This window comes from Aspergillus pseudonomiae, assembly GCF_009193645.1.
Source record: "Aspergillus pseudonomiae strain CBS 119388 unplaced genomic scaffold BDV37scaffold_6, whole genome shotgun sequence".
In the NCBI taxonomy this organism is placed as follows: domain Eukaryota; kingdom Fungi; phylum Ascomycota; class Eurotiomycetes; order Eurotiales; family Aspergillaceae; genus Aspergillus; species Aspergillus pseudonomiae.
Genome location: NW_022475998.1, coordinates 508283 through 527541, shown reverse-complemented (window position 1 = coordinate 527541; position 19259 = coordinate 508283). Strand labels below are relative to the sequence as shown.

The 19259-nt window shown below is 48.2% G+C and overlaps 6 protein-coding genes and 1 non-coding gene across 7 annotated transcripts; 5 read left to right on the top strand and 2 right to left on the bottom strand.

Annotated features, from left to right (window-relative positions):
- Positions 1 to 1752: 1752 nt before the first annotated feature.
- BDV37DRAFT_268533 (uncharacterized protein) lies at positions 1753 to 3195 on the top strand (the record flags this gene model as incomplete). The annotated part of the gene is made up of 6 exons (XM_032084203.1): positions 1753 to 1842; positions 1882 to 2051; positions 2094 to 2115; positions 2291 to 2715; positions 2753 to 3033; positions 3140 to 3195. The coding sequence occupies 6 exons, from the start codon at positions 1753 to 1755 to the stop codon at positions 3193 to 3195; spliced, it is 1044 nt and encodes a 347-aa protein (XP_031945862.1).
- A 918-nt stretch (positions 3196 to 4113) lies between these two features.
- BDV37DRAFT_174006 (S1/P1 nuclease) lies at positions 4114 to 5235 on the top strand. Its single transcript, XM_032079390.1, has 3 exons — positions 4114 to 4460; positions 4511 to 4576; positions 4625 to 5235. The coding sequence occupies exons 1-3, from the start codon at positions 4122 to 4124 to the stop codon at positions 5081 to 5083; spliced, it is 864 nt and encodes a 287-aa protein (XP_031945861.1). The 5' UTR covers positions 4114 to 4121; the 3' UTR covers positions 5084 to 5235.
- Positions 5236 to 5502: 267 nt separating this feature from the next.
- BDV37DRAFT_296002 (cytochrome P450) lies at positions 5503 to 7225 on the bottom strand (the record flags this gene model as incomplete). Its single annotated transcript, XM_032090014.1, has 3 exons — positions 5503 to 5956; positions 6064 to 6870; positions 6927 to 7225. 3 exons carry the CDS (start codon positions 7223 to 7225, stop codon positions 5503 to 5505), a joined length of 1560 nt encoding a protein of 519 aa, XP_031945860.1.
- Positions 7226 to 7732: 507 nt separating this feature from the next.
- BDV37DRAFT_279026 (uncharacterized protein) lies at positions 7733 to 9032 on the bottom strand (the record flags this gene model as incomplete). The annotated part of the gene is made up of 5 exons (XM_032086232.1): positions 7733 to 8059; positions 8113 to 8388; positions 8447 to 8594; positions 8653 to 8897; positions 8946 to 9032. 5 exons carry the CDS (start codon positions 9030 to 9032, stop codon positions 7733 to 7735), a joined length of 1083 nt encoding a protein of 360 aa, XP_031945859.1.
- A 2901-nt stretch (positions 9033 to 11933) lies between these two features.
- BDV37DRAFT_173985 (uncharacterized protein) lies at positions 11934 to 12818 on the top strand. The gene is made up of 4 exons (XM_032079389.1): positions 11934 to 12266; positions 12335 to 12370; positions 12481 to 12501; positions 12555 to 12818. The coding sequence occupies exons 1-4, from the start codon at positions 12191 to 12193 to the stop codon at positions 12755 to 12757; spliced, it is 336 nt and encodes a 111-aa protein (XP_031945858.1). The 5' UTR covers positions 11934 to 12190; the 3' UTR covers positions 12758 to 12818.
- A 532-nt stretch (positions 12819 to 13350) lies between these two features.
- On the top strand, positions 13351 to 13422 carry BDV37DRAFT_t33. The gene has a single exon. It is a non-coding gene; the product is annotated as a tRNA-Glu (tRNA).
- A 3503-nt stretch (positions 13423 to 16925) lies between these two features.
- Positions 16926 to 18720, top strand: BDV37DRAFT_296000 (glycoside hydrolase family 72 protein; the record flags this gene model as incomplete). The annotated part of the gene is made up of 4 exons (XM_032090013.1): positions 16926 to 17000; positions 17062 to 17099; positions 17157 to 17182; positions 17250 to 18720. The coding sequence occupies 4 exons, from the start codon at positions 16926 to 16928 to the stop codon at positions 18713 to 18715; spliced, it is 1605 nt and encodes a 534-aa protein (XP_031945857.1). The 3' UTR covers positions 18716 to 18720.
- Between the last annotated feature and the right edge of the window lie 539 nt (positions 18721 to 19259).

Sequence of the window (19259 nt, the reverse complement as noted above, 5' to 3'; positions counted from 1 at the left end):
CATGCAGAAGGTGATCCTCGGGGAATTCCGCGCTGAAGACACCTTTCTCATTCCCATTCTGCCGTACTCCTCTATGCCTTGTTCTCGTAGGATACGATTACTGATCACGGCTTTCTTTTGGTTCTTGGTTGTTAAACATAACAGGTACGCCTCCGAGTTGACTAACAGCAACACAGGCCACTTCACCGTGCGAGATTTAGGAATGTCGCAGTTGACACAATTGACGCAATACGAGGTCAAGCTCTGCCAAGGGAAAATCCGAGATGACCCTTCGTATAACCTTCAATTTGGGTATCGGGCCGGCGTGTCTTCTACATGAGGTCAGCAGTCTCAAGAACTATGTGCAGTGCTCTTCGGTCCAGGTTACAGAGGCGGGTAATCAGTGGGAAAGGGTCCACTTAGACTGTTATCTCTTACCATTGACAAGTGGTAGATGCAAGGCCTGTGATAGTGAAATCATTAGTTTCTCTCGAACGCATATTTCATGTGGGTTTCCTAGATGTATGGAGTATAGCGCGGTTTTGAGGACTGAGAAATCCATCTCCGGATAAGGCATTGCGGTGTATCTTCTCCGTCTTCCATTTAATTTCTATGACAGGTGTAAGAGAGCACCCATCTTTAGTGCCGTCATAACATGGTTACATCGTGCTATCATCCTTTACCGAGGGCGTAAAGCGATTGTTCATGCGTCTCGCTGATTAAATCACCCTGGTCGATGCTCAGACCTGCTAAGGTATGTGTTCTTCGCTTTTATCCTAGATGGCATCAACTTCCCTAGGATTTGATTACATATGTGTAAGTGCTACACATGTGCTCTCTTCATCGAGTCTTGTACCTGTTCTCCATATAGTGCCACTGTGCATGCATGGTCTTGCGGCTTAAGTCCAAGATATTCAACAATGGCCAGCAGTTACCTACCACCTGAAGTCGCCGAGGTAGCTTAACAAGATAATCAGCCCTGTTGACACCTTGGTTCCGCCTTGAAATAGCATAGATGCCTGCAGCGATATGTCCAAAGAGCGTGCAGCCTCATGTTATCGTCGGGTGCCCCATTGAGTAGCAGTATGATCCCCTCCCGTTTGAGTACAATATGAAACTCGCCCAATGTTGATATTTGTTCAAATCAGCACTCTGCAGCAGACATGTACCCTGATACTGGGACCAAAGATTATCATGGCATCACTGGGCATTTGTTTGTCTACAAGCCTATCAGCATGCATACTTATACTTAGTCAAGCTACGATCTGGATAATACTACTCTACTCTTCCTTACTTTTTATTTCTTTTTTTTTTTTTTTGTTTTTTTTTTTTTTTTTTTTTTTTTTTTTTTTTTTTTTCTTTTTTGTTGTTGATCTATTTATTTCTGGGTATTGTGAGAACCATCCACAGATTGTGCCATGGGAATTGTGTATATAACGCTGGATAGGGGATTATTAGCAGTTCGTGAGTATTAAACGTTTAACCGACACGCTGTCCTGCCAGGTGTTCAACAGCCTCTACGAACTGACTTGACTACTCCTTATGATATCGCCCCATCAAATATCTAAATATTCCAAGGGTACACTGAATAGGTTTCTCTAACTATCAGGAAACTCCATTTGTTGCAAAGCGATCATGTCAAATGCTCATAGGAGCTCCACGGGCATGGCTCGCTCTACCTTTCCGCCAGCACAACAAACCCCAGCTATAGATCAAGGCCCGGCAGGTATGCCCTCCCTTGACGGGATTGAGGATGCCGAAGTACTTATTCCAATGACTCAAACGGTCGCTATCATCACCAGCATTACTTGTATCACTGGTATCGGCAATCTGCTTGCTGGGCTGCTCACTGTGTGCATTCCAGTCATTGCGGCCGACCTCCATATTCCTCCAGCACTCTAGCTCTGGCCAACCGCAGCATTTGCACTCGCCTGTGGCTGTGTGCTGCTTCCTTGCGGCGCTGCAGCTGATGTGTTGGGGTGTCGGCGCGCGTGTCTGCTTGGTGGATTGCTACAGACCGCGAGCGCCCTGGGCGCTGGACTAACGGCGACAGGAACGCAACTGATCGCGCTGTGAGTGATTGCGGGCCTCGCCGCGTCTTTATGCCTGCCAAGTGCTGTCGGCGTTTCGGCTCACGTCTTTCTTGCCAATAGCAGCACACATCGCTGCAGCATTGTTTTCGCAGCCATGGGGGGGGGGGGGGGGTGGTCAGGCCGTTGGTTTTGGATTGGGCCTGGCGCTGGGGATTTTATGTTTCCGCAATACTCAACAGCGCGTTGCTGGCCCTGGCACTGTGGGCAATTCCAAACAGCGTGGATGGTGGTCCGCTGGGGAAGGCATCCTCGCGCGTCTGCACCGAGATATCGATTGGGTTGGCACTTTGCTGATTAGTGCTTGCCTTGCGCTTCTCTCCTACGAACTAGCCGTCGCTACCGGCTCAGATGCGGATCAGAGTATGCGTCGGCCGCTCAACCTTGTCCTCCATTGCTCGGCACTGGCACTCATACTTGTATTTGCCTTGTGGATGCGGCGACAAGTTCGACTCAGTCGCCCGGCACTGATTCCAAACTCGCTTTGGACCAACGTGCCGTTTATGGCTCTTTGCATTACCGTGTTTCTTGTCTGGGGCACCCTCAATGCGAGTGAGCAGCTCACAGCCTTGTACCTCCAAGACGTTCGCGGCACATCGACTTTGACGGCGTCTTTGTATTTCATGCCGGCACCGGTGTGTGGCCTGTTGATGAACGCTGCGATCGGCATTTCACTCCCATAGTTTGAAGCCCTCGATCGCTGTGCCCGCCGGATATCTTGCGAGTGGTATCGCCCCGCTCCTGCTCGCAATCTTATGCGGCGTCGACGGGCTAGGGTATTGGCGTGGTGTCTTCCAAGCCATGGCTCTGAATCCGGTGGGAGCCGATCTAATTTATACGATCGCAAACCTTGTAATGACAGACTCATTCCCAGTCAAGACGCAGGAGCTGGCCGGTGTCTTCTTTAACATGCTAGCTCAGGTTGGGAAGGGTGTTGGGATAGCCACATCGACACTCATTGCACGTCAAATCACCTCGCAGACCCCATCATGCCGAAAGTGCAAACGTCTTTTTAAAAGGATACAAGGCCGAATGGTAGGACAACTGTGCATTGGGGTTTGCCTCTGTAGCTGTGAGCTTTTGGGGACTGAGGAGCGTCGAGCGGCTTGAAATAAAGAGAGACTGATATGCTGGCAATTCAAGAGCGCATGTATTTGAAACGTCGTATGCTTTGACTAGTTGAACCTGTACCCCTCACAAAGTCAAGTTTATTTCAATAACACTAGGGGGGATTATAAGGGAGGAGCCAGATGTGCGGCCACCCACCACTTACTCTTGGTTTCACCATTTCATGAATTGCATCCAGCGGCCCATGGACAGGACACAATCCATTCATGCGACGCTGCTCTTAATGGGTCGTTTGACTCTGTGTCGGTCTCTGAAACCATAAGACCTTTCAATCTTACCTTTAAAAACAAACTAAATCGGCTAAGATGTTACTGTAAACACATGGTATGTCAATGGGGATCAGCTAGATTTCAAGATCGCTGCGAACATATCAAGGGAGCACATGTTAGCTCAAGACGATTCAATATTCATCGCAATCATAAGCTTCGTGTTGCCGAAGCCGCAGATTGATCTGCCGTCCGGTCCGACCACTGATAAGGCATGTATAATAATATCAAGACATCAAACTGAGACGCCGGCCTGTTATCGGTGGACATTAACCTGCGGGGGAAGCAGAAATGCCGGCAGGCCTGGAAATTGGACCGATATCTACCAGATAATAAGACACGTTCCTTTGATCGACAAGGGACTAACTCAGGAATCCCCACTGACTTCAGCCAATACGAGGCTCGGACACGATCATATGGGCAGATAAGCTAGCGGAAGCCCGACGGGAAAGAAATTCAGGAAGAATATATGCAGAGTTGTGGAGACCGTAACTGGATTATCGATTGGTCAATATTTTAATTGCAGAGTTACATTAAACAGCCGAGGAAATACGAGGGGCTTTTGCTAAAGGGCTAGTTATATATAGCATGCACCAGAAAGCAACAGTGAGGACCTTGGTATCCATTCTCAGTGTAGTATTCAGCCCATTCTTCGATCATGCCGCGCTTACTCTCCATATCAGCGGCTACATTGGCACTGGCCCAATTCAGTCATGGCTGGGGCAACTTGGGTCACGAGACGGTGGCCTACATTGCCCAGAGCTTCGTTGCTTCGTCAACTGAGTCCTTCTGTCAAAAGATTCTGGGCGATGACTCCACCTCCTACTTGGCCAACGTCGCCACATGGGCCGATTCGTATAAGTATACCGCCGCCGGAGCATTCTCCAAGCCCTATCATTTTATTGACGCGCAAGATAACCCACCGAAGAGCTGTGGAGTTGATTACGATCGGGATTGTGGCAGTGCTGGGTGCAGTATTAGCGCGATTCAAAATTATGTGAGTGACTTTGCGTTTAGCCAAGATATGAGAAGCTAATTTATACGAAGACCAATATTCTGTTACAATCTCCCACTGGCTCGGGGGCGTCAAATGCCTTGAAATTTATTGTTCATGTTTGTCACGTCCTTTGACAGTTTTGATCCAATTTTCTAACGTTGCAGATCATCGGTGACACTCACCAACCCCTCCACGATGAGAACCTCGAGGCCGGTGGTAACGGTATCGATGTTACGTATAATGGAGAGGCAACCAACCTCCATCATATCTGGGATAGCAACATGCCCGAGGAAGCCGCAGGGGGTTATAGTTTGTCCGTCGCAAAGTCCTATGCCGATATCCTGACTGAGCGCATCAAGACCGGTGCTTATTCGTCTAAGAAAGACTCCTGGACAAACGGAATCGATATCAAAGACCCTGTGGCAACATCAATGATCTGGGCAGCTGACGCCAATACCTATGTCTGCAGTACAGTTTTGAACGACGGCCTGGCATACATTAACTCAACGGACCTGTCCGGCAAGTATTACGACAAATCCCAACCAGTCTTTGAGGAACTGATCGCGAAAGCTGGGTATCGGTTGGCAGCTTGGTTAGATCTGATTGCGAAACAGTCATCTTGAAGAAGGCTCTCCAGGTTATCCCCGGAGTTAAGTTGCTATGTAAGCGATATGGAATACTTGAGCGATTAGCTCTCCTGTCAAATGACCATGCTTTGGCAAGCACCGATGAACTGCTGCTTATATGAACCTGTTATATGCTCTGTAAGGCTTCTAAACTTGAATTTTGATGACTATATATACAACGATATCATATTTCGAGAGGGAAAGTGCTTCTCATAGATACTGTAATATGATGTGTTACAACCTACTGGTAAAAGCAAAGGAAAAGCCACATAGCAACGTGGTCAAACATCGATGTTTTAGATTAATTCCTTACGAAAGTCACGTAGAATTCTAGCCATACCTGGAAGGCTGCCGTAGCCTGGAATCGCAGGGAAATTCCTCCTCGGCTACGTACCACGTGCAGACAGTTCACGATTTTAAAATGACCGGGCATCAGGATACCTGTGCCTTATACCAACCTGTAAGCTGACAGGCTTACGGAGCCATCCCTCCCGAACCTCCAAAGGCCCTTGGCGCTCCACGCGGATATCAAACAACCGGAATAACGTCGCGCAGGCCACAAACAGCTCCATCTCAGCCAGGTTGCGCCCAATGCAGGCGCGAGGACCATGACTGAAAGGAATGAATGACTCCTTCTGCCTTCGGGTGAGGCGACATGGGTCCCAACGCTCTGGCACGAAATCCTCCACATCAGTACCCCAAATGTCCACTCCATGATGCATAGTATATCCAGGGATGGAAAGAACATCACCCGGATAGAATGTGTGGCCGCATATCTCAACGGGTCCTCTGTCGGGAGGAACCTGGCGTGGAAGGCCTTGGCCAAAGGTGCTATGGATGCGGAGCGTCTCCCAGATAACCCATTGAAGACTGGGCCGTTAGCAGTTATCCAGTGTATAGTTGGCTCATCTTTCGAGACAGCTTTGATATTCGGAGTAGGAAACGGCTTAAGCCAAAAATAAGCGGCTTTAACTTACTACGTGATTTTCTTCACCATTGCCAGATATGGGACATCAACGTCAGCAGGGATGGCTTCATCCAAGGCAAGCTGTAGCTTCCACAGAACACGTGGTGTGCTTGAGACCCAGTACAAGAGGGCGCATAATGTGCTAGAACTGGTATCGGACCCAGCTGCGATCAGGGTCACCGCCTCGCCGGTGAGCTCGCGATGACCCAATTTTGCACCAGCTTGGTCTTCAGCATCTATCAAATGAGCGAGAAGATCCCCACGTTTCTCTGCCATGGACACTTCCATATCAAGCCGCCTGTCAACTGTCGCTCTAGCTACATCAGCCAAATCGGCGATAGCCTCCGCACCTTGACGGAAGAAGGGATCAGGTAACCACTTGGCGTAGGGAATAAGATCCGGGTAAATCCCAAGAGTGGCAGAGACATCACTGCGATGATTCAGGACTTCCACGGCATTGAGGGTGACTTCTAAATCATTTGACCCTCTCCGCATAGACACGGTATCATCCCCCCTCTCTAGCATTCCAAACGGTGCACCGAATGCCAAGTCACCGATGATATCAAAGGTTAAATAATTGCACCATGGCCGGGCATCGATCACTGCATGTCGAGTGTCTGAACTTGCTTGTGAATCAATCATCTTGCGCCACTGTCTGACCAGAAGCTCCATATTGTTATGCGCGTATTGTTCGACTTGGGCTAGCGATCTCGCGCTGAATGCGTGTGAGACGATCTTGCGCTTGCGAGTGTGTTCGGCACGACTACGCGTAGTGAATACGCTCCAATCGACATTCAGGAATGCATTGTAAAAGTCACTGTGATAAGGCTTGTCAGATTATCAACAAGCATAGGTAACTTACAGTAGACTCACCTTTTGAGGAATCCATTGCCATGTCCATATATGGCTTGAATGGCTGACTCGTCTGCGACGGAGATATGGTTCGGAGCCAGGCGGACTATCTTGCCGTAGCGTGTGTGAAGATCATGAACGACGATGGAGCGATGCCCCTGGCGAACCTGCAGAATCAGCCAGATCCTGCTGAAGCCAGCGATAGTGGGTCCTGGGATATCATGGAGATGCCAGCGCTTAACATATCCCGCCACGTAGTGCACCCCCAGCACACCCAGGATAAATATCAGGACAAGACACAGGTACAGGTCAAGCAACATGGTGGGTAAATCACACCGAAGACTAACAGGCTGCCATGAGATGAGCGGATGAGTGGTCATTTTTAATACCAGGACTGTGCGTGCCAATGACCTAAGCATGCCATATTTCTTCAGTAACTTCAAGTTGCTGAGAACGGCTCCATGACGTGGAAATCTCGCAACCTCCCTCCAGAACCTTCCTATAAACCCACGATTGAAAAACGTTACTACAATCAAATTGAACTACGCTTGATAAGAATCATAATCAAAGGTGGAAGGGTTAGACGGTTCTTTTACCTTCGTGAGATCTATGTGGTCAAGTAGAAGCAAGAAATATACTACATATCATAAGCAGCCATGCCATTAGAACATGAAAAACCTTTCGCGATATTGATAAACATTATTTCACCGCAGGTTAGTAACCGACACACCGTATGCTACTCTACAAATTGTGAATTAGAGGCATGAGACAGCTTATGGATGAGCATTGTGGTCAAATTGACGTACTGCTAACTCCCAGACATGCATTTATATTATGTTGTTATCAAACATGCACTGCACCGTATCAATAACACTTTTCTCAAGACTGATATAACTCCATTGCCCGTCGACAGCTCCCTTGGCCAAGATATCCTGGCTAATGCGCGTGTCCCAGTGGGTTGGACGGACTCCATCTGGCAGAGTTTGCGCAGGATTGCCTTCCGGGACCCTTTCTCTGAGGGATGGGAAATGTTTCCGAATAATATTTAGTACTAGTTGGGGAGTCGTGAGTTCAGAAACAAGAACTTGTCGACCAGCTGCCGCAGGGTTCGTCAAGGCATCTACATGGCTTCTGGCGACGTCACGGACATCAACCTAATTGTCATCAGCGCGTCGGATGGTAAACGCAGGATGGTGTGGACACATACAAAGTTATAATGCGGAAAGCGCACATCCGAAAGGCCGTCTTTGTGGACACCATCAATAAGGCTCGCAATCACAAGATAGTTCGTTGCATTGATGGAGCTCGTACCCGAGATCGGATGGATCATCGGCCCTGTGGTGGAATGGGGGTTCATAACGGTGAGGTCGAAAGCAGGGGAGTTCGTTTTCATAAACTCCCATGCTGCCCTTTCGCTCTGGATCTTAGAGACTATATATCCTAATGCTGCATCACGACGCTCCAACGCCTGCTGTGCAGTGACCTTCCGCATTCATTAGTTCCTGCATACTGAGGGCAATGTATCAATCTCATATCCTCACCTGGTTCCAGTCGTCCTCTGTGTATGGATGCCCCGGTCGCGCGATATCCTCAAACGAATTCAAGACTGTGACGGCACTACTCAGAAAGACGAACCGCTTCAGGTCTATTCCACCATATCGGTGAGCACTCTTGAGGATCTCGGTGACTCTTAACTATATCAATTATCATCCAGATACTTCGCAGACTAAGGGAAGATTTTCCTCACCCCAGTACAGCAGGCTCAATTACGTTCTTCTGCATGTCGTCTGCCTGAAGCGCGACCGACGAGGCTGCGTGAATCACGAAGGCGAAAGGTACTTCTGCATTCCTGAAGAGTTCATCGAATGGTTTCCTCCCAGTAAAGTCCGTAACTATTGCAAATGTGATTCTGCCCTCCCACGATGGGTGTGTTCTGATAATGGCGGCTGCTTTCTCCTGTGACCGGACGGTTGCCGTGACGGCATATCCACGCTGTTAGAGTCAGCCAGGACGTCTCTCCAGGATTAAGCGGCTTATTACCTCCAGCAAGATAGACATAATGTGGGATGCGATAAAGCCGTTCGCGCCTGTCAGAAGAACGTGCTGCTGCTTCATGTGGGCTACCATACTGAGAGGAATGGACGGGAATCGAGGTTTTGCTTTCAGGCCGTGGCGGTCCTCATACCGCTACAGGGCTCTTGAGTGCTAGGTGAGATGTCTCTGCACAGGCGTGTGGGACTTTGCTCCATAATTCTCCTGGGTTGTTTTTCATGAGAACGTACGTCTCATGAATTATATGGTTACATCATGGCTGGACGCTTTGGCGCACTGTAGCCTGGTTCAGGTCTTTGAAACTTGGTAATATGCCAACTTTTTCAATGGATGAATTTTCTAAATGTGCAAATAACAAGATTGGAGACTATTGACTCAGAATCCTTCTTGCAGCAGTGAATTTTGGAGACCATTTCGAAAGGTTTCCGTGGATCCATCGTCCACCACATGCCAATCCTGGAATCCGGGCTCTACACGGGGGCTCAGTATCATGCTTGACTCTCATAAGTCCTGTACTACCGTTGACATATACGCGCACCTCGTAATAATCTACATTATTTCGCCGTACTGCAGAAGTGTGATACGGGATGCAAACTTTCACTCGGGGGTTGATGTTGCTATCGAGTAAGAATTTATACAGGACTCCCAGATGGATGAGTGTTTGGAACGAAAGATATCCTACAGGGCGAGGCCTTCCTAGAAAAGCAAATCAAAAGAAAGCAAGACAAGGGAATTGGTTAAAGCAACTAGGACATATTGCCTATTAATTCCGTACCTGGGACCTATCTACCCAGATCTTAAAGTCGTGCTAACTTTCTGCAAGAGCAGCTTCATCAGGAACGGTCTCCAGCCTCAGGGGTCAATTAATGAGGCTGGCCCCTTATAGTGCCTTAATATAAGTTGATAGCATGGAGCAGCGCCTCTTCCCTTACTCGCGTAGTGGAGAACTATCCACATACACAGTGGTAAATACTGCGGTGAACGTATCACACTACATATCAGGTAATAGCATCGAGGCCTGGGAAGACGCGGTGATAAGCATTGACAGTACCACAGAGCTAGGGTTATTCCCAGGATATAACAGTACGGGCTATTGCACTAGCATAGCGGCAACCACTCTCAGCGTTCCTATCGTGTCGATCAGATACCTATGACAGGACCCCTTCCCCAGCATAAGATTATATTCATGGAAGGTGCTCAACACACCGATGCAGATCTTGCTGTAATCTTTTCGGGGAGACGCTTTCCGGACAACATCCGGCCCGATGTCTTGAGACAAGCAATGTAGATCTTCATTTCCTTACAGAGCTAATAAAACAGCAAACAACTATCTATGAACAGGTAGAACAAACGACTCAGATCTTTCCTCGTGTTTAGGATGGATACATGCATCCATAGACACGGGATCCCAACTGATTCACCTTTCGGGCCAAGCCCGCTTGATAGCCTCACTACGGTCTCTACGTGAGGCGATTCTGTGGCTGCTTGTGGCTGTTCCTCATCAAACTATTCCGACCGATTTCAAACTTCTGTTGTGGAAACACAGTAACATACGATCCAGGTGTTCTATCTTAAGGCTACAAATGTGACTGCAAATTCCCAACGTACGCAGAGCGTATTATAATCGGGCGGCATTAACACCGTGACTCAATAGGTAGTTCGATCTGTAATGTTCACCTTTGTGTTCTTTCAGTGGCTAGGGTGCGATTCCCCCGAGTTATGATCTCTGATTCGAGGGACGATCAATGAAGCATATCAGCCAGGAGAATCTCAAATACCGAAGTCAGCTCAATTGGACGCTATCGATTTTTTGACTCACGATGACTTCATTGGGTCGCTAAATATATCCATCCCTATTTGTTCAGCTGGCAAAACAAGGTCAGTTGGAGCTATCTCCGCATATGTGGACCTGCCTGGCGCTTCAGCGTTCTATTACCGACAGGGATTCCTGGATCCTAAGCATCTTGGCATGGCAGGAATTTCGGTGAGGTTGTGCAAAAACCAGAAACCGTTGGCCACAGTGCGATTTCTAAACTGAACCAATTTCCAAGGGCTGCATTACAGAAAGGAGAAGCCTACCCGGGGTTGTTGTTTAATTGCACTGGTAAGGGCCGGCTGTATGAACAGCCCATAGGAAGCAACCCCCATCCCCAATCCCCCGAAGAGTGGGCCTGGGCTAGTTTACGCTTAGCGCTTCCTGATTAGTGTATATACTGTCGATCCTATACGTCAAGCCAGGTGACCAGCCTGCTGTTCGTGTCTTGAGTGCTGCTGGGGCAGTCCAACCCATCCATCAAGCCGGCTACCTGCAGGTTGCAAAACTGAACTCGACGAATTGTAAATCCTTGAAGCGCTCTCCTGCTACAGTCTAGGCCAGTAATTGGCAATTTCCTGTTTTTAATGCATATATTAGTCATTTACGATGACATACCTAGTCAGGAAGCGTAACTTTAGCCGACGGTGGGACACCAGAGATCCTGTAACGATGGATTTGCTTGGGTAGTTAGTGTGTATACGTTATGTAAGAAACACGATATAAGACATGAGATCCGAGGGACGCTTTGTAACTTGATCAAATCCTCTTCACGGGGCTCAACATGGGTACGAAGCTGTCTGTTTTCAGTCTGAAGTCCTCGGGACATTCGATAGGTGCAGGTAGCCCCAGAATCCACTTCTTGCAGTTCGGTTTGCGTCCAGGGGCGAAGTGCATGCTGGGAATTAGTCAACACGAGGGCAGTGGTGACCTCCCCCAGACTGGCGGGTAGCAGGTGCCAAACATGCATCGAGCCAATGCAAGAGCACGATCTGATATTTAGCTCATGCAGGTTCTGGGTGGAAGTAAAACATCCGTCCGGGGTGCTCAAGTGATCAGCCAACTAGAGGCATCCAATGTGCTGACCCACCAGGTTCTAGGCCTCTTAGAGTGGCATGTTTCCCTGCAACAGTTTGACCACCTATCGTACTTTTGTGCCCGGGGGCGAGGAATCATACCTGGAATGGCAATATGCTGGTTCAAGCAGTTGAGATGCATCGAGTCAAGCAAAACGCAACTGGTATACCACACGCATCTGTCTACCCCCGGAGAGGCTATAAATACTGCGTACCATCCTGCTTAATTTTCTCCTTTCTTCTTCAGACACATAGGTCACTTGTCCGCTTCGCCCTCTTTCTTAAGCAACAAAGACTTCTACGCCTCTCGTCCGCTTCCACGTCTTAAGTCCTCATCTACCAAAATGCAATTCCGCCCTGTTATCGCCCTTCTGGCTGTCGCTACGGCTGTCGCCGCTGCTCCCTGTGACAGCTGTGATGGTGGGGACTCCGGCGGCTCTGGCGGCTCTGACTCTGGTTCCCAGTGCAGCTCTAACCAGGAATCCAAGTGCTGCTCCGGTCTCACCCAGGGACTGAACCTCAACATCCTGCCGGCACTCTGCCTTCGTAAGCCATGAGCTTTGGTAAAAAGAGATCTATGTTCATCGCTAACCGCATATTAGCTCTTCTTGGCAGCTGCAACAACCAGGTCGCCTGCTGCGAGAGCAATGGCATTGTGCGTGACTTCCTTTTGACTTCGTGAAATAGAAGCTAACTTCACATCTCCAGGGACTCCTGAACTGCCTCACCATTCAGCTCTAAGTTCAGCATGTATCGCCACCGCGAGTAACAATTCACGAACGATGCCCGATGAGGAGGTTATCCGCGACTCGGTACATCGACATGTCTTACTACGGTTAGGAGGAATTGAGGGGGTTGTTCCAGCATCTAGGTGTACACGTATTGTCCTGGATCAATATTCTGGAAACTAGAATAATAGATTACATCGCTAGGAACGCTTAATGCAACTTTGGCAGTATGTACATCAGGGAACTATCTTCCATAACCACAAACGTAGAGTGAGCGGCGACCCTATCAGTCAGTAAGCCCTATACATTCTGAGGGAGACGAGTATTTGTAAAATGTATGTATATTCGGGAAATCTCAATCTACATGCCAAAGCCTGTGGCCTTCACAGTGCTTTAATGAGCTCTTTTCCCAGGGTATTGAAAGAAAAGAAAAAGAAAAAGAAAAAGAAATGTAAATGCTATTTGACCCAAACCCTATGGCGCTTAAGGCCGTCTTGACCTCCATCCTCAACACTATATATTTCAAGTAGTACATACTCTTAGAGCCTTTCAACCATAGCACTTCATACATCGAGAAGAACCCAAGCACAAGATAAGCCTTAATTTGAAGGAAGACAGAAGACTAAATCGCTTTGAATCATTCAGCAAGACAAAATATAGAAGCATTGATATTGAATCTCACCAGTTTATACCGGCGTCAAGTTGTATTCCGTCGATGTTTTGATTGCTCTTTGCAATAAACATAATGCACAATAGAGCAGCTTTTCATAACAAGATCCGGTGTAGTGTAACGGCTATCATACCTGTCTTTCACACAGGAGATCGGGGTTCGATTCCCCGCACCGGAATTTCTTTTTCGTTTCGTCTGATGGTAACATCGATGCCTCAGGTTTCCAATAGCGAGGAAATCCACCTTTTTCCGTGGTCAGGTTCCTGCAGCTGACAACTGTCGTCCCTTGTCTCTCAGCTTCACAACAGAAAGTTGACGGTTCCTAAAGAGTCTTGAGGATCTTTGATTCACACCGCTTGGGAATCTTTGTACTTTCTTCGCTTTTGGTGCAGTTGACATGGCCTTCGGTGACAGCCTGGTATTAACGAACACAATCGTTCACTGCAGCTCCTATAGCCTAGAGGAACTTGTGCCTTTCATCTTCCCCAAACCGGTTGCACAGCATGAAGCTAAATTGCCGCACCATGATTATTGTTCAACCTCCAATATCCGCGTACATCATTTCCGGTTGCTTTGGGAATGTTGAAATATATTGGACAGCATCCCGACGTCGGACACGGCAAGCGCTTCAAGAAGCTAGGTCAATCAAGGACAACCCAAATCAAACACACCAGAAACAATGCCATTTGAAGTACCCCCGTGAATGACGCTATAGAATCGATGTAGGTGCCGCTATGAAGAAAGAGTCGAGAGATCCCGCGGTTTATGACTCGGATGGTGATAGTGAATGAAATTCTGACCTTCGCTTTTGCAATTGCCTTGTTATATGTAATAGAAAACTACGAAGCTGGAGGTCAGCCACCAACAGGGCATTGCATCAGTCAGACCCTCCATGCTCAGACCAAGTCGAGGGCGGCAGGCAACGCAATAATACTTCCCATACTACTCGCCAGGTCCTATATTCCTCTTCCCCCTTCAAGATCCTGCGCTCTGTTAGTCAATCTGCCTAGACATTTACCCAGGATAAAGGTCCCCGTTCTCCGACTTCTTCACCCACATCTAGCTGAGCTACAGGGTTCCTATCCAGTCCCTTTCCTCGTCACTATAGTTACTGTGCCGATCAACATTGGCACCTCGGCAGCGTTCAACACTATTCTGTCACTGGCTCTCTGTATCTCATTTCTGTTTTCAGTTATTTCCATCCTTCAAGCACATTTGCTCTCCCAGTAGGATAAAATGGGGCGCATTCAAGCTCGGGACTAGATGCTATCCATGGCGATACCTGACCCTAGACATCGTCTCCATCCCCATTGTCATTTACTCAAGATCACCCTGTGATAAATTAGCAAGTTCTTTTTGGACTTAGGTATGTCTCGGTCTCACTGGGAAAGCTTTACAACCCCTGCTATGCTTCAAAATTTAAACATGCAGGTGCCTCGATCGCAGAAAAGGCCCCTACAGCAACGGGGCTGGGCCCGTAGCCCGCAAGAGTTATACTGCATCCCACACGGCTGTGATCGTAGTTCTTTTGGTCAGTTTCTTGAGGCACAACACTAGTGACAAATAATGGAACACGTACATGACGCATTCCTTCATCCAGGTTGGCGATCGGCTCAGTGCTTGGGGCAGCGACACTAAAGCCAACGAACATAGCGAGAATCACGTAGTAGAGCTGCATTGTTCTTCTGCTGGATATTAATGATCGCTCTCTAAATGGGTTTGGTAGACTGTTTCTTAATGGGAAAGAGACAGTTATCGTGCTAGAGATCAACGAGTACTTTATAGCCTTCTAAGGATTATATTCAATGTCCGTTCGGCACGCCATCATGACGATGTATTCATCGTCGTCCTAGTGACTTTGAATACTCGATAACAAGAAACGAACTTGTCTCTTTAGACTGTGTGACCGAATAAGCCTGTATGTACGCATGACCTCGCACCGGTGACATTCACTGACACTTAAAGTCCATCGCGGAATTGCTCGTTTTGGTCCGCGTACGTGTACAGATAACATGACCATCATACTCGGACAATTCATTCATTGCCTTGTGGAGCATTCATGTAGGGCAGCGTCGCTCTGTAGATAGCTATCGATAAGTGACTGTTTTACCAGCTGTGAATTTCACATACACTTCCATATAGTAGCCGAAGAGCCGTCCTCCGGATACCATGAATCGGCTATTGCCTCAGTGTGTAGTACTACAGAAAAGCTTCCTTGGACCGGATATTCCGGGAAATGGCACGTTATTCGGTGTAGCTCAGGTCTACAGTACTACTAGTAGTTGTCCTATCCAGCCTTGCCCGAGTACTAGTAGTAGTTCCTCCCCCAACACTGGCTAGGTTTTCATCTATATTGCCATCGGAATGCGGATCGTTTTTAGTGCTAAATGGATACGGAATGAAAGTGCGTTCTTCTGACAGGTGATTAATATCCTAATCCTAAACATCGTAAGGGCGACCCCATCAATTGGCTCGAGTCAGATGAAAGCCGGCGGACAGAGAACCAGGGACAAGTCGTTTCCCAGAAGCTGGGATCCTGGGATCTTCTTGGCAGAGGAAGTAAGGTGTTAAAAGCTCTGGGCAAAAGTTATGGAAAAAATATTGTTCACACTATTGCGGACACTGTAAGAATGATGCCACTGCCTCTCTTCCAATAACTGACAGACAAAGATCTCTTTAGGGAAGAGACCAAGGACTAATGTAACCTTAATCGTGCCATGCTGATCATCCATAGGCTACTGTCAAACATCAAACCCGACGGTAGTGCTTACATTGTGGGGAGAAATGGAAGTTGGACAATACCCTTGCCTGCACTTGCGTCGGAATTCTCCAAATCATCAGATAACAGGATGTCTTCGTAGGACATTTAGAATTGCGACGATGAGGTGTCAGAGCCCCTCGGTGTAACATGCGACCGACGGAAAATGATTGAGGAAAAAGAAAAGAGGGCGAAGAAAACTATTACTAGACTATTGCTAATCTTACTGTGGTGCTTCCCAACACTCAAGCCACCGGTCAGGATATCAATCTTTCCACCGATCCTGACTCGAACACAGAAAATAGCCATGTAAGCCGAGCGACTTGGACTGTTTGGTCTTGGGCAAGACGACAAGCTCTTAGGGAGTCCCAGAAAAAAAAAAGGATTATGCGTAGGGCTCCTTAGTAGTGGTCCTTTCAATTACTACAGCTGTAGTAAAAACCCTTGGATGTATAGAAACTTTTCATCACGCTCCATACAGAAGTTGAGAGGGGTTAAATATACCAAAGTCGCCCTGGATGACCTGGTTAGAAGTGGAACATGGATTCAAACCTGACAATGACCATCGCTTTTGGGGTCTGTCAGATAATGTGACCTGTTGTAGCCCTCTTTGATTTTGTTTCCCTTCTCTCTCACTTGGTCTTGCCGACCACGACAATTGTTTAGTTCGCCCAGTAGTTCCTTCCTTCCTGGTGGCTTATTCATAATTGGATGTGGGTTTACTACCAGCATCTTGTTACTTGCGTGATCCGGTTCTTTTGTCTTCTTCTTATCACCATTCACCTCACGGTCCTCACCTCACTTCGTCTTTCTTATTACCCCCAGCCACCGTAGGGTAACCACCCCTGGACTTTCCGTACAACAATTACCGTGAACTGCTCTGGTTTATCGTTCTTACTACTCTACGACGACACTGTTTCATCATGAAGCTCTCCCTCGTCGTACTGGGCACTGTGTTGGGAACAGCCCTGGCTGGTATGCCAACTATTGTCGCGAAGGTGGGCGCGAGAAGGACGATTGCGACTGTAGTACAGTAGTACTGACAGTCGCGCTTGTTAGGGATCCAAATTTTTCTACAGCAACAATGGCACCCAATTGTAAGTACACAGTTCCACCTTGGATGTTTCGGCTCCTACTGATTGATTGATTCTCAGCTTCATTCGCGGCATTGCTTACCAGCGTACGTGACCCCCCCCCTGTCTCTGTGTGCCTAATACTATCTCATTAACCATAATTGCTATCATTAGAGGAACACACGGGCACAGGCGACACGAAATATACCGACCCCCTTGCGGATCCATCGGCTTGCAAGCGGGACATCCCATATTTCACTAAGCTGCGCACCAATGTGATTCGGACATATGCCGTCGACCCATCAAAAAACCACGATGAGTGCATGAAAATGCTCGCTGATGCCGGCATCTACCTCATTTCTGACCTCTCCTCTCCGACCGAATCCATCGAGCGGGGAAACCCCAAATGGGATCTTGATCTGTACAAACGGTATACAAATGTGATTGATGCGTTCGCAAAGTATGACAATGTTATTGGATTCTTCACCGGAAATGAGGTTGCCAATGCCAAGGATAACACGGCAGCTATTGCCTTCGTCAGGGCAGCAGTCCGAGATATGAAGGCCTACATCAAGCAGAAGAAGTACCGCGACTCATTAGCAATCGGATACTCTACCGATGACGATCAGTCAGTTCGTGCCGAGGTCGCAGATTACCTGGTCTGTGGAGACAAGGGCAGCCAGATTGATATGTTCGGCTACAATATCTATGAATGGTGTGGGAAGTCTTCCTTCACGGAGTCTGGCTACGAGGAACGTACCAAGGAATTTTCCAATTACCCCGTTCCCGCCTTCTTCTCGGAATACGGATGCAACAATCCTCGACCTCGGCCATTTGATGATGTTCCAGTGCTCTATAGCGACCAAATGAATGATGTCTGGAGCGGCGGCATCGTGTATATGTACTTCCAGGAGGATAACGACTATGGCCTGGTCACCCTGGATAGGTCGAAAATCAGCACCATGTCGGACTTCAACAGTTTGTCGTCTCAAATTCAGAAGGCGACCGCAACGGGTGTGAAAAGTGCCGACTACCGCCCGACTGCCAGTGCGCGAACCTGCCCCAAGGTTGGGGACGACTGGCAGGCCAACGCCAAAGATCTTCCACCAACCCCCAATGCCGATCTCTGCGGGTGTATGGAAGAAGGTCTCACATGCGTTGTCAAGGACTCAGTGTCCGAACAGGAGTATGGGAAACTTTTCGGAATGATCTGCGGCAATGAAGGTGTCTGTGATGGGCTCGCCCGTGATGCAATTAAAGGAAAGTTCGGTGCCTACGGCATGTGCAGTGCCCGGCAGCAACTCTCCTTTGTCCTCAACCAATATTACCAGCAACAGAGCAAGGAAAACCGGGCTTCGGCGTGCGACTTCAAGGGAGCCGCCTCCACCAAAAAGGCGATCAAGCCCACAGGCGCCTGCTTGTCGCTGCTGGGACTGGCCGGTTCTGCTGGTACCGGTACAGTCCCGTCGAAGCCAACCGGTAGTGGCACTGGCAGTGGTAGTGACAGTAGCAGCTCCACCACATCGGACTCTGCGGCTGGGCTCATGGTAGCACCTCGATCGGTTCAGGCTGGTGCTTGGCAAATCGGGGCCTACCTGGTGACGGCGATGGTGGCAGGTTTTGGCATGATCTTCTTGTGAGCGACTATTGTCTACAATGACTTCACTGCCTTGACCTGGGCTCATTCCTTTCAGTCTCTATCCAACTGTTTTGCGTTCTCAACCACGTGTAACTTTTTACCCACTGTACTTTATTGCCATTCATGACGACAGTTGCGTTGCTTGGGCGTATTCACCATCAATGCTTTGAATTTCGACGTAGCAATTCATGTGTCTTTGAAATTAGCGTCTCCAACAGCTAGACGAGTCGCTCGGAGACCTTTGGTGCATCTGGTATGCGCATACCGATGTAAGCTGTAAGTGTCTCGAGTCGATCTCGATCGAAGAATGTGAGTTTCGCCCATGAGACAAAAGTGCCGTATGGACGTAAATGCATAGACAGCATGATTCCGCACGTCGACTGGTTCCTACCATTGTTGTTTACGTCTTGACAAAATGTCGCAATGCAGTCGTTGCGGAACCAGAGCGATCCAGTTTCAAGAGAACTGCCATCTACAGTCTTTTCATGCCTTGTTATACTCCAAAGGGGGTTTATTCTCGAATATTGATTCAAAAGTCCCGAACA